A 14,854-nucleotide genomic window follows, 5' to 3' on the forward strand; every position below is an offset into this window, starting at 1 on the left:
TTTGTTTTTTGTTTTTTTTTTTAAATTCTTTCCAAGCAATTCTGCAGCCTGAGTTTCCTTGGTAACACCTTGTGGCTGACATAACATTCTATAGCATCTCTTTATTCAGCTACTTTTTTTCCAGCAACATCTTATGTCTGTTGTCTCCCTGCGTTTCACTTCCAATTCTTGTTTAAGAACTTCTCATTATGCCCTTGTCCTACTAGCACTTGATATACATGTTCATGTCTGATTAACACAATTGCTGTTGAGCCTGCTGAAAGGAGTGTAGGCGAAATTGAATTTTACAACCCCCAGGATGGGGGTGGAGGGGAACTAATCCTATTATGGGAAGTAACAGAGAGAGCAAGCCTTGGAGAGTCATAATTGTTGCTCCTGTTGGCAGTACAGATGGAAGTCAGACTGCTGCCACTGGGAGCAGTTTCCTCACTGTATGGTTACCTACTCCTCTCTTCAGTGGCAGAACAGCAGCAGCAAGCCTAAATTTTCAGGATTTCAGTTTAGGCAAGGAGTGGTTGACACAGCTGTTTGCTTTCCCTTTTGCTATACAGAGCTTCTTCCCCTAACACAAATGCACACTCCTTTGTTATCTGTTTATGCATCTTTTGGGTATTGTCTCAGCAATTCTTCTTTGTTTTTCTGCAGGAAAAGGACAGTTCAGCTTGAGGATTTTCACTGCATTGCTATGTTGGGACGTGGCCACTTTGGGAAGGTAGTATAGAAGTGTACGCTTCGTGCAGGAAGGCAGTAGGACTGTGGTTGTGAAGATGGGCATCTGCCTCAGAGTCTGAATAGAAACATTGCAGTGCAGAAGAGATTTGTTGCAATGCAGATATACAAAACAAACCTAGCCCAACCACACAAGCAGCTGATAACTGGGGTTAACAGTCAAAACTCCTGAAGATTTCTGGCTTCAAAAGCCTGGAGAAAACCATCCTGGGAGCGCTAAGTCATTTCATAAAGCACACCATTACCATTCCTTTCATTATCATGGTGATCACTAGTGGAATAGCTCCATTCCCAAAAACTGTGTGCATAGTTGCTTGCTGTGAGAGCTCTGAGGTGCTTATAAAGCACTGGGCCAGCTGTGATACTACTGTTTGTGAAAAGAATGTAACTTACATTGATATCCTTCTGGACTGCTGCAGCACAATGAGTAGGAAAAAAGTACTCCATATTTGGAGTTATTTTGAGCTTGGTTTTGAGAATGGACTGTTTGGAGTGGATGGAAATAGTTTGTGTCAATGACAGTCAAAGTAATGCAATAAGGAAATAACAGATTTGTTTGAAGTACAGCTTTTCTGTTGTCTTTCAGGTACTGCTGGCCCAATACAAGGCAACTGGGAAGCTGTATGCTATCAAAGCCTTGAAGAAAAAAGATATTATTAGGAGAGATGAAATTGATAGGTGAGCTTTGTTGATGGTACTGTTGCCAGGGGCTACATTAACACACCTGTAATCAAATGTTAGTAGGTATGATGTGTACTGGTCATGGTGCTATTAAGGTTAAATGTGACCTTAAGGCTTGGGTAAGTAAATCAGGAATAAGGAAACCTATAACAGTGCTGCTTTCTAGCTTCTGGTGGAATAACACCTGAAGAACACTCTAAAACTCAAGGTTTGGAAGTATATAAGATAAATATTGTATCAGCCCTCACTTTTTACTTCTCTAACTTAGAATGAAGAAAATCTTCACATTTTGTCTTTCTCAAAGCAGGCTTTTCTGCCAAGTTTTAACATTGACATTTTCATTCTTTCAATCCTGGCAGCTTGAACTGTGAGAAGCGAATATTTGAAGTGGTCAATTCTTCTGATCATCCATTCCTTGTGAACATGTTTGCATGTTTCCAGACACCTCATCATGCTTGTTTTGTGATGGAATATACTCCGGGTGGTGATCTTATGATGCGCATACATGAAGATGTCTTTCCAGAGCATATGGCACAGTGAGTTAGAATTAGTCTAGTTTACAGGCACTATAAATTTTAAACTTGATTGTCATATATATTTCCTGATAACTATTTCTCTCTTTTAGGTTTTATACAGCCTGTGTAGTCTTGGGGCTCCAGTTCTTGCATGAGAAGAAAATTGTTTATAGGTAATGCGGCAAAGAATCAAGTATAAGATGGTTCAGCAACTTAGAAGTTTATTTTTCCTGTAGCTATATGTCTGGAGCTCACTATCCTGCTGGTGTTTCTAATCTTTCTGTCTGTCTTTATCTTCCCCATCGCCTGTTGCTATCAGCATGTTCATCGTGCTTACAGTAAAGAAACTCATCTAGAAGCTATTCATCTGACATGTTGCAGGTGATTAATCCTCTGTGACATGTCAATACGTTGTGGGGGGCACTTGTAAGTCACTGCTTTCTTTTTTACTGATAGTCAAGTAATTTGTCATGCTTGATAGTCAAGTAATTTGTTGTGGGATGCTCTTTTCCAGATGAATAAGCCGCACCCAACTCCAGGCTGCTTTGTTGAGCCTTTCATTAAGAGGAAAATATCAATAAATTAAGGGGAATCTTCCAAATAATACATTATTTAAACCAAGTGTAGACTTTACTCAATTTAGATTTTATTCTCCTTGTTAATACCTAGCTTCTGCCTCTTGCAAAAAACCAGAGGTTGGATGGCAATCCTCAGACTTCATCCACCATTTTCTTTCCTCTCTTTTGCCTGCAGGGACCTGAAATTGGATAATCTCCTTTTAGATGCTGAAGGATTTGTGAAGATTGCAGATTTTGGATTGTGTAAAGAAGGTGAGTGACTTTGGTGAAGCTGAAATTGAATCATCAGAACCAGTTTAGGATCTGGGCTTTAGTAATGTGTTCACAAATACAGGTACTGAGGTGGTTGTGTGTAACTTGTATTCATCCCCATCTTAAAAATAAAACCCACCAAAACCAAAACAAACAAAAAAACCCCCTAACAAACCAAACAATATATAACAAAACAAACAAAAACCCTCATCTGTCTGGCCATGATGAACTTGGAAAGAGGACTTCAGGAAACTTACAAAGGAGCTTGCAATATGCTTGCTTGTTCAAAGGAGCCAGAATATAGGATACTACAAAATGCGTACTTGAGTAAATGAGCCATGGAATCTGCAGAAAGTTTCCTTGGTTTTGCTGTTTATTTAAGCATTGTCTGTATATTTCTTATTTGGAGTTGTTAGGGAGTCTCAGGTTTCATACTTCCTTATTGGCATTTACAAGCACTGATGAGAACCAGTTAACAGCATTAGATTATCAAGTGATAAACCATGGTTTTCAGAAGGTGAGGCCGCATGTGATCCATTTAGTAATGTGTGCTGGATTTTACAAAAGTGTTCCTTTCCTACAGGAATAGGTTTTGGAGACCGCACAAACACCTTCTGTGGCACCCCTGAATTTCTGGCTCCAGAAGTCCTGACGGACATCTCATACACTCGAGCAGTAGACTGGTGGGGATTGGGTGTACTCATTTATGAGATGCTTGTTGGTGAGGTAAGGCCACCTTTCTCTAAGAGGATCTTGTTAAGCAGTCTTGGGGCGAGTAGTACCTGACCACCTGAGATAAAATTTTGCTGAATGTAGCCAACTATTTATTAGTACTTAAATTACATTCTTCTCATTCATAGTGCTTGCCAAACACTAATTAATCCATACAACTCCCTGCTATTCTCATCCTTATTTACCAGTGAAGAATGGGTGCTCTATGGATTAAATAATAAAATGTCACAATTGCAGTCACCATTCCCTGGAGATGATGAGGAAGAAGTCTTTGACAGTATTGTCAATGATGAAGTCCGGTATCCAAGATTCCTTTCGTCTGAGGCACTTTCTATAATCCGTAAGGTAACGGGCTTGATGGGTCTCTGGGAGCCTGAGGAATTTGCATTTACTGTGTAAGTGGATGCAGAGGGACTCTATTAGGACTGGATAGCATTTGTGTGTGTAATCTGGAGCTGCCTACACAGACTAAGGAAACATTTAAAATTTACACATATTTTTCATTTCCTTCTCTTTACATAAATGCTATTCTTCTGTCTAAGGATGACTAAGCAGGCTTCTTGCTGTTGCTGCTAACTCTGAAATGAAGGAGTGTTGATTCAAGGGCTGGAGAGTCAGAGTCATTCAGTAGAGATGGCTTGATTCAGTTTTTGAATGTGACCCAGTAGTCACAGGTGCACACTTAAGATGGGATGCTTCATGCAGTTTATAGCAGGTATCTTATTGATGTTGGCAAGTTGTTTACAAGGAACTAGGTCTGAGCTGTTACTAGCAGATTATGGCCTTGCTGCGAAGTGAAAATGAGAAGATACTGAGGGGTCAGTCCATCTCCTCTCTTTTGGCTTTCTATCTGGAACATTATTTCTGTCCATCCTTGTTTCCATTGTTTAATTTTTAACTGATATTTCCTGCAGCTTCTTCGGAAATGTCCAGAGCGTAGACTGGGAGCTGGGGAAAAAGATGCAGAAGAGATTAAAATCCAGGCCTTTTTTAAGGTAGGAACTCACTTTATCCCTCCCCCTCATCTCTTGTGTTTGAGCTGAGAATGACTTGCTTTCTGCTGGTATTGAGGCATATTTTCGTTAGTTATCAGTGAGATCTTAGTGGTAGCTTCTGTTGCACCTCATTGCTCTATTCAGGAATATGTGTTTCAATTCATGTTTGAAATGACATCCCCCAAGTGTGTTTTGTAGGATCTGTAAGCTTCCAGAGCCAGTTTGTTATTTCTGATTGTGCTGCTTCTACATACAAATATACCTACCTTTTGAGCCATCAACAAATACCCCTTTTTAAATCAAACTGCAGCAGTCACAGATGCTGTCTAGTGATGACAGTGATTGCCAGTCAGTCTATTTGGCACCTGTATTTGCGGGATATACATGAATCCTAAGAGAAATTGAGGTTAAAGACACATTTGCTTTGGGTCAAGGGTATACGTCTGTTCCAGGCAAAGGTGTTACCATTCGTCCTAGTCATTACCTATCTGCCAGAAGTTATTAGCCTTATAGCCCCTGGCTGGCTTTGCACTGGAGCAAGAGAAGAACTTGGATGTCAGCAGAAATTGCTGGGAAGTCCACAGATACACCAGGTCACAGCTGCCCTTCAGTTTTGTCCTTCCTAAATATAGTTTGAGCTGTAACTGTTTCTTGGTGTTCTGAAGAACAGCCTTAGACTGTACGGAATCTCTGTACTACCTGGCCTGCACCAACTATGCTGTTTGGTTTGGGCCTTTTTTCAATAAGACATGTGGCAAATGATCTGGAAGGAAGGCTGCAATCCTCCCTCTTACTTTGACATTTCATAAATAATCTTAATGTCAATCTGGCCTGTTCACTACCTTCTTTTACAGGAAATTGATTGGGATGCGTTGTTTGCCAGGACTCTGAAGCCCCCTTTTGTGCCCACTTTAAGAGATCCGACCGACATCAGCAACTTTGATGAAGAGTTTACATCACAAAAGCCAATCCTTACTCCTCCAGAGGAGGTTGCTCTCCTAACCTGTAAGGAGCAGAATGTCTTCAAGGACTTTGACTTTGTCTCCAGACACCTTTTAGATGTTTGATTCCTGTGCTATAAGAAACACGAACAGATTGTTACCACATTGAGGGAGGGTAGAAAGGGCTTGGCACGGGCAATGGAAAAGTCAACAGAATTCATAGAACTGGTAGTGCTGATGACCCCAGGATGAGAGTGTTCTGCAAGCTGAGTTAACCTACTGTGGTTTTTTTCAGCCTCATTTGTTGGAGGGATACTAGACGTCAATTATCTTTAAGGAGTAATTAACATTTGACTGGATGTATCTTCTGCTGCCATTGAATATAGATGGCAATTTGGAATTTAAGCTGGACTTAATGAAATCAAATCATCTCTGCAACCCAGGTTACTCTTTGCAAAAAACCTAAGTAGCACAGCTTTTTAAAGTTGCATAGTAGCACAGGGAATGGCCGCTTCTCACCTATTTTCTAGAAAAGATATGCAGCATTCCCTCTTTGTAATGATTTTATGCCCATTCCCACTCATAACTGTGTGTATGCCAGAGAAGGAATGGATTTTAACACAACCAAGACAAGGACGTTCGGGTTTGATAATGATCCAAGTGATCTATGTTAAGGAAAAGGAGTCTCTCTCTACTTCTTTGAGGATGCTACATCTTAGCTATTGTTTTTAAAAATATAAAAAAGCCATGGCTTTGCATATGCTTTTTTTTTTTTTTTTTTTTAAATAAAGATACCTTTCCTTATAATGAAGTTAGCTTTTCATCTCCTTTGTGTTAGCTGAATGTTTCAGATCAGGGCTAACCATATTCTGCTCAACACGCAGGATTTAATTTTTCTCTGTAAATGTCAATAGTAATATTTTCTTCCTTCCTTCTCACTCAAGTTGTCTATGTACATATTGCATGGCGTCATCAGCTGTCATGTACAACTGACTGCAGTCACGTTGTTTCTCCACAGATTTTATCAATGTGTATATCCTGTATCTTTTTGGGATAGCTAAATAATGACAGTATTAATATTGGAAAATCAGTAAGTTAAAGGTGATTTCATTTGCCTGGTAACATATCTTGTAATTATACTTGATAAAATACATTTTCTTCTCTTAAATTCATAGTGTTAGCTTGTTGGGCAAAAAAAGGAAGGCTATCTAGAAATGAAGAATCACACTGACAACAAATAGGGATGCACACCTATTACTCTTTCAGTTTGTCATCAACAGAGGTAGACAGAAGTTGAACTAACACAGTTGTGCTATATCTGGAGATAAGGTTTGGGTGCAGCTAGTGAGTCATCATTATTAAATCAAGGCTGGCCTAAGCGCTTCACAACACAGAAACGTAAGAGCTATGTTTGTGCAAAACAGAAATAATTCACACTGAACCTAAATTTCCTATTTTCAGAGCCAAGTATAACTGCTTCTGAAAATTCCCACATACAAATATCCTTTCAACCTCCTGCTCTGCCTTGCAGTGTAATGGTCTGTTTAAAGCAGGATACACATTTCCCTCACTCTTGTTTGAATAGTAATGGTTGGCTTGCTGTTGGCCCCTGCAGTGCATTTTGTGACTTTACAGAGGCCTTGACCTTAAGAAAAGTGGTAAGTAGCACAGTGGATTGCTAGCACAGGTGAACTGTAGAACTTGGGTTCAAAGAGAGAGGCATAAAGAACCAAAAAAGTCATACTTAATCTTTAAATTTATAGTTTATAGTAAAAAAAGACTGTAAATTACCATCCCAGTGCATTTTAAAAAGAATTACCAGAGCAAAACTATGTTTTGAGCTGTAGTACCTGCCGACAAATTTTTATTTGACTAATACCCGAAGAACCAGAAATTGTTATGTGGCAGATGAGCCATACTTTAGCAGGCACCACACTGACACAAACAAACTGTAGAATCCTTTCTGGAAGGTATACCATTGTTATGAAAATAATTCTTAGTGTTCCGATATCCCTCTGATAAGAGTTTCTACCCTGAACAAACCAGACTGGACACAGATTACAAACTCTGGAGTTGGTCAAAAAAGGGATCATTCTGCTGTTTTTAAGCTGCTTTTGGACTATCATGCTGTATTAGTGGCTATACTGTCCTTTCATGTGTGCTTGTCAACTTTAAACCCTGAGTGCATCTTACCAGCTTGCCAGATGTGCTCTTGAGCTGGTGTTATTTCCTGAGCCAAGGCAATTAAAGCACAAAATAATTTTAACTAAGGTTTTGTTTAAGTGTTGTGTTTTGGGTTGTTTTTTTTAAACAGAAAAGGGCGAAGACTAAAATTCACACCAGAGCCTTTTCTGTCTTTAAAGCTAAAATTGGTCACCCCAAACTTCCTATTTTAGTTCCTCATGGAAACTTGAAGTATGACCTTTTATTACAATGGAAAACAAGTAGGCTTGCTGCTGTCCTAGAAAGCTGTCAGCATCCCCTCATCTCAATGAAACAAACAGAACCTAAAATCTTTCCTCTTGCATTGAAACTTCATATTCTTTTATTCAAATTTTACTAGTATGTTGAGGGAGTAGTATTACCAGCAGTGTTGAGCTAGGCAAGAAGTACTCACCCCACAAGCTACAGTAAAGGCCTGAGCATGAAATTACCTGCAGAAATAATTCAGTGGGCAAGTTATTACTTTTCTGTCCAAAGAAGAGTGGATGGTATCATTCTTTGCTGACTTGATTCAAAATAGTCTGTGAATTGTTAACAACACCATCAACTTGAAGAAAAAACTGTTAGGAAGCTGGTCAGGGCATCACAAAGTACAGGCTAATTATCTCATAAGCTGAATTTGGTGCTTTACAGCCATTTCTCATGCACATTATTAAGCCTCAAATCTTTGTGAAAAGCATTAAGTTGAGGCATGTGGTCAAAATGAAATTTGCTTTTGACTGTCCAAATATTTACTCAAATATTTCTATTATATGTCCAACACTACTGACAAAAGGCACTGTGGTTCTCACAGTGAGAACTATGTTGAAGAAAGGCCACAGGAATTATATTGATTCTGGCTGGTATTGTCTCTAATAGCTGCTGCTCCCTTGCAGCAAAAGGAGAGGGAAACTTTGGGAAAGAGAAGCGAACATGGATGCTCACACTACTCTTGCATCTCTTCTGGAGAGATGTGGACGCAGTTAACAAAAGGAAGTAAATTTAGAGAGATACCTTTGCCCACTCCAGAAATCAGCTCTGCTGGCCTTCCCAGAACCAGTGTCTCCCCTTTAACAGTGTTATTTGTATACAAAAATAACCCTGACTATCCTTGAAATGTAATCTGCAGGATGAACAGGTTGCATAGTTCATGATGTACTAAAGTTCCGTGCAAGGGAACAGCAGCAATTGCATCAGCAAAGCTTTACCCAGCAACCTGCAGATGTGTTGGCACTCTACCAGGTAGGTACTACTGTGACTAGACAGGCTCATCGTTCCTGTGAAAGTAGATTTTCTCCCATGTAGTGAGGTGGCATGAACAGAAGAATTTCCAGAAATTGAGGACTACCCCTTGGTCAAAGGGATTCTCCAACTCAGAGTGTCGCAGGTAGGAGATGCGATGAGGTGACATGAATTCCCAGGTGGTGGTGTTGCATGAGATCAGATAGAGGTGTGACATAAGCAGCAGCAGGACAACAATGGTGAATATGACTATCAGGAGGAAGGACATGAGGAGGAATATGTTGTGCTGCAGCCAGTCCCAGGACTGTTCAAAGTAGAGGCCTGACCTTTCAATTCAAAGAGAAATAAATTCACAGTTAAAGATGTAGAACTAGTTACATAAGCCAAGCAAACTTGATGTCATATTTAAGTTTGACTCATAACTAGTGAGCTTCTGATAATCATGTACTACAGAGAGTTAATATACTATAAACTCTTAAGAGACTGCACCAGTAGTGACTTAGATTCTCAGAAGTTTAAAAGATGCTGGTTCCCCTGACAGCTGAGAGACAATCCTCTTCAGTTAACTCCTCTCCTGAGCAGGTGTACAGGTGAAACCCCGCTGGAGTCTCCAGTACTTTGATTTGTAAACAAAGATCATATTACAGTAACTGAAGCAAAATTAGTTAGCTTTTGTACTGTTGTTAATTCTGTTAATTTAAGCTTAAGACAAAGATGAACAATGAAACCCAAATCATCAGATTCTGCTCAACTATTGATCAGCTAAGTTGTCCCTCAGCAGATTAGGGAACTCAGAAGAGCTGATCTCCAGAATGCAAAAGAGGGTGAAGATACAATACAAATCCAAAGCCAAACCAGTCACTGCTATGTTCTACGTAAACCCTTCACAGGGCTCTATGAGCACCAAAACTTTTAGCAGTCTCAGAGGTCAAAGTGCTGACTCCAGGTCTTACCAAGCAACGTGACCTCCCCACAGCAGAACTATAAGCTGCACACTCAAGTAGACTATGAAGAGGGGGTGATTATTCTCTCCTACACAGTTCTCAATCCAGGGACAGTGATGGTCATAACGCCGTACACAGTGTTGGCACAGCTGGCAGTGCTTGGCTCGCATTGGTTGCTACAAAACAAAACCAAACAAACGCTAGTAACAGTCCACTGGTTCAACTCACTGTTTGGTAGAAGAGAACATCATGCAATATAGCCTTCCTCCACAGCAGTACTGTCCCAAAAGCACTCCATTTTGACATAACAGCACAGCATAAACATTGCTAAGACGACTAAAGGGGATCATGATTCCCTGATACAGATATGACTGAGATTCAAATTAAATGAGTCTCCCACACTACTTCTATCTATACATTTTCTTTATTATCTACCTATTTATAGGAAGTCCAGTGTGCAAAGGAGGGAGATAAACCCAGTCAGTCTATTCAGGAAAGCATGAGCAGAGTATTGATGTGGAAAATTAGGACCACTGCTGTCAAATAAAGTGAGCAGGGATGGGATGTTTTCATGGGACTGCATAGAGGAGGAAAGTGTCTCTGCTTCTGTGTGACTACAAGACACTTGCACAGGAAAGCAGATCAAGTACCAGGAACAGAGAAGATGAAAGATCTGGCTCAGAAAAGTAGTGCCTCCTAGGATTTGTTCCCTGAAGCATATATATGTTTTGCCAGCTTTTTCACTTGCAATAAGCTCACTTCTCCTGGTAGATATTCTTCAGGAATTTATGGAAGCTGAGATAATGCTTGATTTTATTAAACTGATAAGGATCACTCTGAAAACAGGCCTTTCTAGGCTTTAGGCAAACTGTTTTAAGAGCTAATTTAATTGCTCTAATTTTTCCTTCATACTATCTTTTACAATTCAGGCTAACGTTTTGTTGTTTTTAGGCCTCCAAAAAAGCTCACAGCTACCAGCAGTTCTTGTATGTTATGCTCAACTGCCTTTCTGACTCTCTATCAAGATATCTTCAAAATAACCTTTTTGACAATACTGTAAGGTCTGACTGACATGGCAGTAAGAATGTGGAGTACAATTTTCCCATGGCAAAAGAAGATCCTTGTTTCGGTGAGCCAGCAGGGACTTATTCCAGCCTTGGAAAACTAGCATACATGCCAATGTCCATCACTCCTACCTTTTTAGCTACACAATTTGTTTGGATCACTTTTCAATTCAGGACTGTACCAGAATTCAATTTGCTAGTTGTATTTACTTTTTCTGTGAGTTTTTCAGCAGGAGAGTGACCCTTTGACAGAATTAATCAGATCTGCCATGTCTCCAAACCACTGAGCAGTGAGCAGCAACGATAGAGCAGAAAAACACTGGCAACGGCAGCTGAACAAAGATGTTGCCAAAAAATGTAAGCTTGCAAATCACTCATCCCATTCTCTTCTAGCATGTTACAAATGCCTACCTTCACCATGCAGTAACCACAACGACGCATCTTAATATGAGTTGGAACTTGGGCTATCACCATACTTTGTTCTTCACTCTTGCCTGCCTACAAAAAAAGAGAAAGGGAGTGACTAAGGAGGTTTTGTGTGCAGCTGTCTTGGCATGACTGGGCTGTCTGGATCCTTTTACTTAACAGTTGCACAGTACTGGTTATCTCTGTTATTAGGAAGGTTAAACAAAATAATGCCTTAGCATTCCTACAGAAGCTGCAGACAGTTAAAGTACAGAGAGAGAGAACAGGCTACTGTAACCATCAAAACAACGTTTATACAGAGGCAGAAATAATTGTGGAAAAGATAGCACAGCAATACCAACACTATGTTTTGGGACAAAAATAAACAAGGTTAGACTTTACTTACTTCCAAAGACAATAATGATGTCTGTATTGGTTTTATGTGGCAAGGTTTTGGTAGCGGGGGGGTGGGTTACAGGGGTGGCTTCTGTAAGAAGCTGCTGGAAGCTTCCCCTGTGTTCGAGAGAGAGCGAGCCCATACCAGCCGGCTCTAAGATGGACCCGCCGCTAGCCAAGGCCGAGCCAATCAGTGATAGTGGTAACGCCTCTGTGATAACATTTTTAAGAAGGAAAAAAAGTTGGGAGAGTGAGAAACAGCCACGGGAGAGAGGAGTGAGAACATGTGAGAGAAACAAGCCTGCGGACACCAAGGTCAGTGAAGAAGGAGGGGGAGGAGGTGCTCCAGGCGCCGGAGCGAAGATTCCCCTGCAGCCCGTGGTGAAGACCCTGGTGAGGCAGGCTGTCCCCCTGCAGCCCAGGGAGGTCCACGGTGGAGCAGATCTCCACCTGCAGCCCATGGAGGACCCCACGCCGGAGCAGGTGGGCGCCCGAAGGAGGCTGTGACCCCGTGGGAACCCCGCGCTGGAGCAGGTTCCTGGCAGGACCTGTGGATCTGTGGGGAGAGGAGCCCGTGGAGCAGGTTTTCTGGCAGGACTTGTGACCCCGTGGGGGACCCACACTGGAGCAGTGTGCTCCTGAAGGACTGCACACCGTGGAAAGGACCCATGCTGGAGCAGTTCGTGAAGAACTGCAGCCCGTGGGAATGGCCCACGTTGGAGAAGTTCGTGGAGGACTGTCTCCCGTGGGTGGGACCCCACGCTGGAGCGGGGGAAGAGTGTCATGAGCCCTCGCCCTGAGGAGGTGAAGCGGCAGAAAATAACGTGTGATGACCGTAAACCCCATCCCTGTCCCCCTTGTGCCGCTGGGGGGGCTTGGTGGAGAAATCCGGGAGTGAAGATGTGCCCGGGAAGAAGGGAGGGGTGGTGGGAAGGTGTTCTGAGATTTCGTTTTATTTCTCATTACCTTACTCTGGCTGATTTGTAATAAATTGAGCTAATTTTCCCTAAGTTGAGTCTGTTTTGCCCGTGACAGTAATTAGTGAATGATGTCTCCTGTCCTTATCTCGACCCGCAAGTTTTTGTTATATTTTTTTTCTCTCCCCTGTCCAGCTGAGGATGGGGGAGTGATAGAACGGCTTTGGTGGGCACCTGGCGTCCAGCCAGGGTCAACCCATCACAATGTCTTTTCAGTAAAAGCAGTGCCACTTATTCATAACACAGCCAAGATTTACATTAATGATGGATGATTAAAATTGATAATGCTTTTGTTCTACACAAACAGTAAGGCAGTGAACCTGGAGTAGGCTGTCTCGCAGTTACTGAATCTTTGCATTTCCATTTACTTCACTGTAACTTGTTTGTGTACATGTCCTCTGAGAGGGCAACAAATCTATAAACAGTTCGATAAATAGAGCTGCAGAGAGCACTTTCTTCCATGCTTGCCATTCAGACTGGGTTTTTTGCACTTGTACCACTTGGTGGTGGTTAGCATAAAATAGGTCATGTATACATTCCATAGGGTACTGCAGCCTCTGATGCAAGAGAGGACTTATGCTCAAATGGCACAGTGCACTTGCAACAGGAGTGTGGTGTAAAAGACATGCCTGAAGTCTGTGAACCCTATTGCTGTTACAGAATTCGAATCGGGGACTGCCTGGCCTAATCTCCAATGGTCTGTGTACGTTTCCTTTATGCCAAGTGCAATAGAAACTTTCAGATTGTTCTTATCTAGCAGAGTGAGAAAAAGAAAACAAGCCTATAGATTTTACAGCCTCACCACTTTCTTCCATTCCTGAAGGGCTATACCTTTGCTTCCTCTTCAGCCTTAACAAAACCCGGATCCATGAGAGACACCTTAAAGTACAGCAGGACTGAGCACAAAACCAGTAAGACGAAGATCAGTGGCTGCAGCAGCTCCCCGCGCTCCTCTTGCTTTTGAAAATCTGAAAGGTACCCCCCCAAAAAAGAGAGCAGTAGTTCCTTGTGAAGCTCTTAGGATTTTTCTCTCTGACCTTAACAAAGGGGTCCCGCACCTACAGGGAGGGGGAAACGGGGAGAAATCGGGCGGCAAGAGGGCGTGGGGTGCGACGGGGACAAGCTGGTAACGGAGGGGGCTCCCCAGCGCCCCACAGCCCCCCCTCTGCCCTCAGGGGCCCCCGCAGGGCCCAGAAGCCGAGCCGGGGGGGGGGGGGCGAACACCCCTCCTTTCCCCCGGGGCGCAGGGGGCCGGCACGGCCCGAGCCGGGGCCGTCGCCGCTTCTCCTCAGGGGCGGGCCCGGCCCTCGGCCGCCCCCTCCGCCGGGGCGGGCAGCACCCCCCCCTCCCTTCCTCCCTCCCCGCCGCGGCCGGGTGTGAGGCGAGGGGAGCGGCGGCCCCGCTTCACCTGTGCGGTGCAGGAAGAGCCCGAGCGCCAAGCCCCCGCTGAGGGCCGTGTGCGCCGTCCTCACCCACAGCCCGCTGGCCCCCATGGCGCCCGCCGGCCCGGAAGGGCGGGCAGCGCCCAAAGGCGGGGCCTGGCCCGGCCGGGAAGCGGGGCAGGTTGCTCTCCTCACGGCGGCCCCCTGAGGGGGTGCGGACCGCCGAGGAGGGGTTGAGGGCCCGCAGCGGGGCCGGGGCGGGTGCTGACACCTCAGGATCGGCTCCCCCCCCCTCCGAGTGGGAACCGGGGTCTCTCTCTTCCCCGCCCTGCGTTTGTAGGGGGAAAGCCTGGCTGCAGCCCGCGGGCCGCCTTTCTTCCCCTCACACCGCCTGCCCGTCTGTTGCCCTGCAGGCTGGCCCTCCACCTCGGAGGCCTTTCCCAGGAGAAAGGTGCTTTCCTTCAGCCCTTCCCGCTTGTCCTCCCACGCCGACCCCCGGGCTCTGCACGGCCCCGCGGCCGGGTTTCATTTCAGCAGGTATTGCGGGGGAGCGCAGGGTGGCTGGTAAAACTCCTCTGCACCCGAGGCAAGTACTGCTACAAGGAGATGCGGGCTATAGAAGGGGTCTCGCAGGGGTGTGCTGTTGGAAGGCGAGGGCTGGAGGTGCCGTCTGAGTGAGATGCTGCACTGCGTTAACTCCGGTCTCGCCCGTTTGATTATTTCATCTGTTGATTTCCATCCCCTCGGGAGAAAGGCAGAGGTCGTGCCTGGCTGAACGCGTTTAGGCAGCCCTGTGAATGTAAAGGGAGCTTGGGAAGT

The 14,854-nt window shown here is 43.8% G+C and overlaps 2 protein-coding genes across 4 annotated transcripts in view; one reads left to right on the forward strand and one right to left on the reverse strand.

Moving 5' to 3' along the window:
* PKN3 (protein kinase N3) overlaps window positions 1-7,541 on the forward strand; it is a 21,309-nt gene extending 13,768 nt beyond the window's left edge. Inside the window, exons 14-22 of the mRNA XM_075056024.1 lie at window positions 646-712; window positions 1,316-1,407; window positions 1,770-1,946; window positions 2,036-2,098; window positions 2,679-2,755; window positions 3,339-3,481; window positions 3,725-3,832; window positions 4,402-4,482; window positions 5,337-7,541. Of these exons, the coding sequence (XP_074912125.1) occupies window positions 646-712; window positions 1,316-1,407; window positions 1,770-1,946; window positions 2,036-2,098; window positions 2,679-2,755; window positions 3,339-3,481; window positions 3,725-3,832; window positions 4,402-4,482; window positions 5,337-5,549 (1,021 nt within the window). The 3' untranslated portion in view covers window positions 5,550-7,541. The remainder of the gene's footprint in view (window positions 1-645; window positions 713-1,315; window positions 1,408-1,769; window positions 1,947-2,035; window positions 2,099-2,678; window positions 2,756-3,338; window positions 3,482-3,724; window positions 3,833-4,401; window positions 4,483-5,336) is intronic.
* ZDHHC12 (zDHHC palmitoyltransferase 12) overlaps window positions 3,826-14,854 on the reverse strand; it is an 11,850-nt gene continuing 821 nt past the window's right edge. Inside the window, exons 3-8 of one of the 3 annotated variants that reach the window (XR_012654189.1) lie at window positions 14,062-14,826; window positions 13,485-13,621; window positions 11,287-11,373; window positions 9,821-9,987; window positions 8,078-9,193; window positions 3,826-4,435 (exon numbers count right to left, since the gene is read on the reverse strand). Coding sequence is in view for 2 of the 3 variants with exons in the window: in XM_075056035.1 (XP_074912136.1) it covers window positions 8,884-9,193; window positions 9,821-9,987; window positions 11,287-11,373; window positions 13,485-13,621; window positions 14,062-14,146 (786 nt within the window). In the remaining variant the exon portion in view is untranslated. Of the gene's footprint in view, window positions 4,436-7,708; window positions 9,194-9,820; window positions 9,988-11,286; window positions 11,374-13,484; window positions 13,622-14,061; window positions 14,827-14,854 lie in introns of those variants that run through there. The other 2 variants (XM_075056036.1, XM_075056035.1) reach the window with 2 other exon arrangements.

The sequence above is a fragment of the Buteo buteo genome, chromosome 23 (genome assembly GCF_964188355.1).
Source record: "Buteo buteo chromosome 23, bButBut1.hap1.1, whole genome shotgun sequence".
In the NCBI taxonomy this organism is placed as follows: Eukaryota; Metazoa; Chordata; class Aves; order Accipitriformes; family Accipitridae; genus Buteo; species Buteo buteo.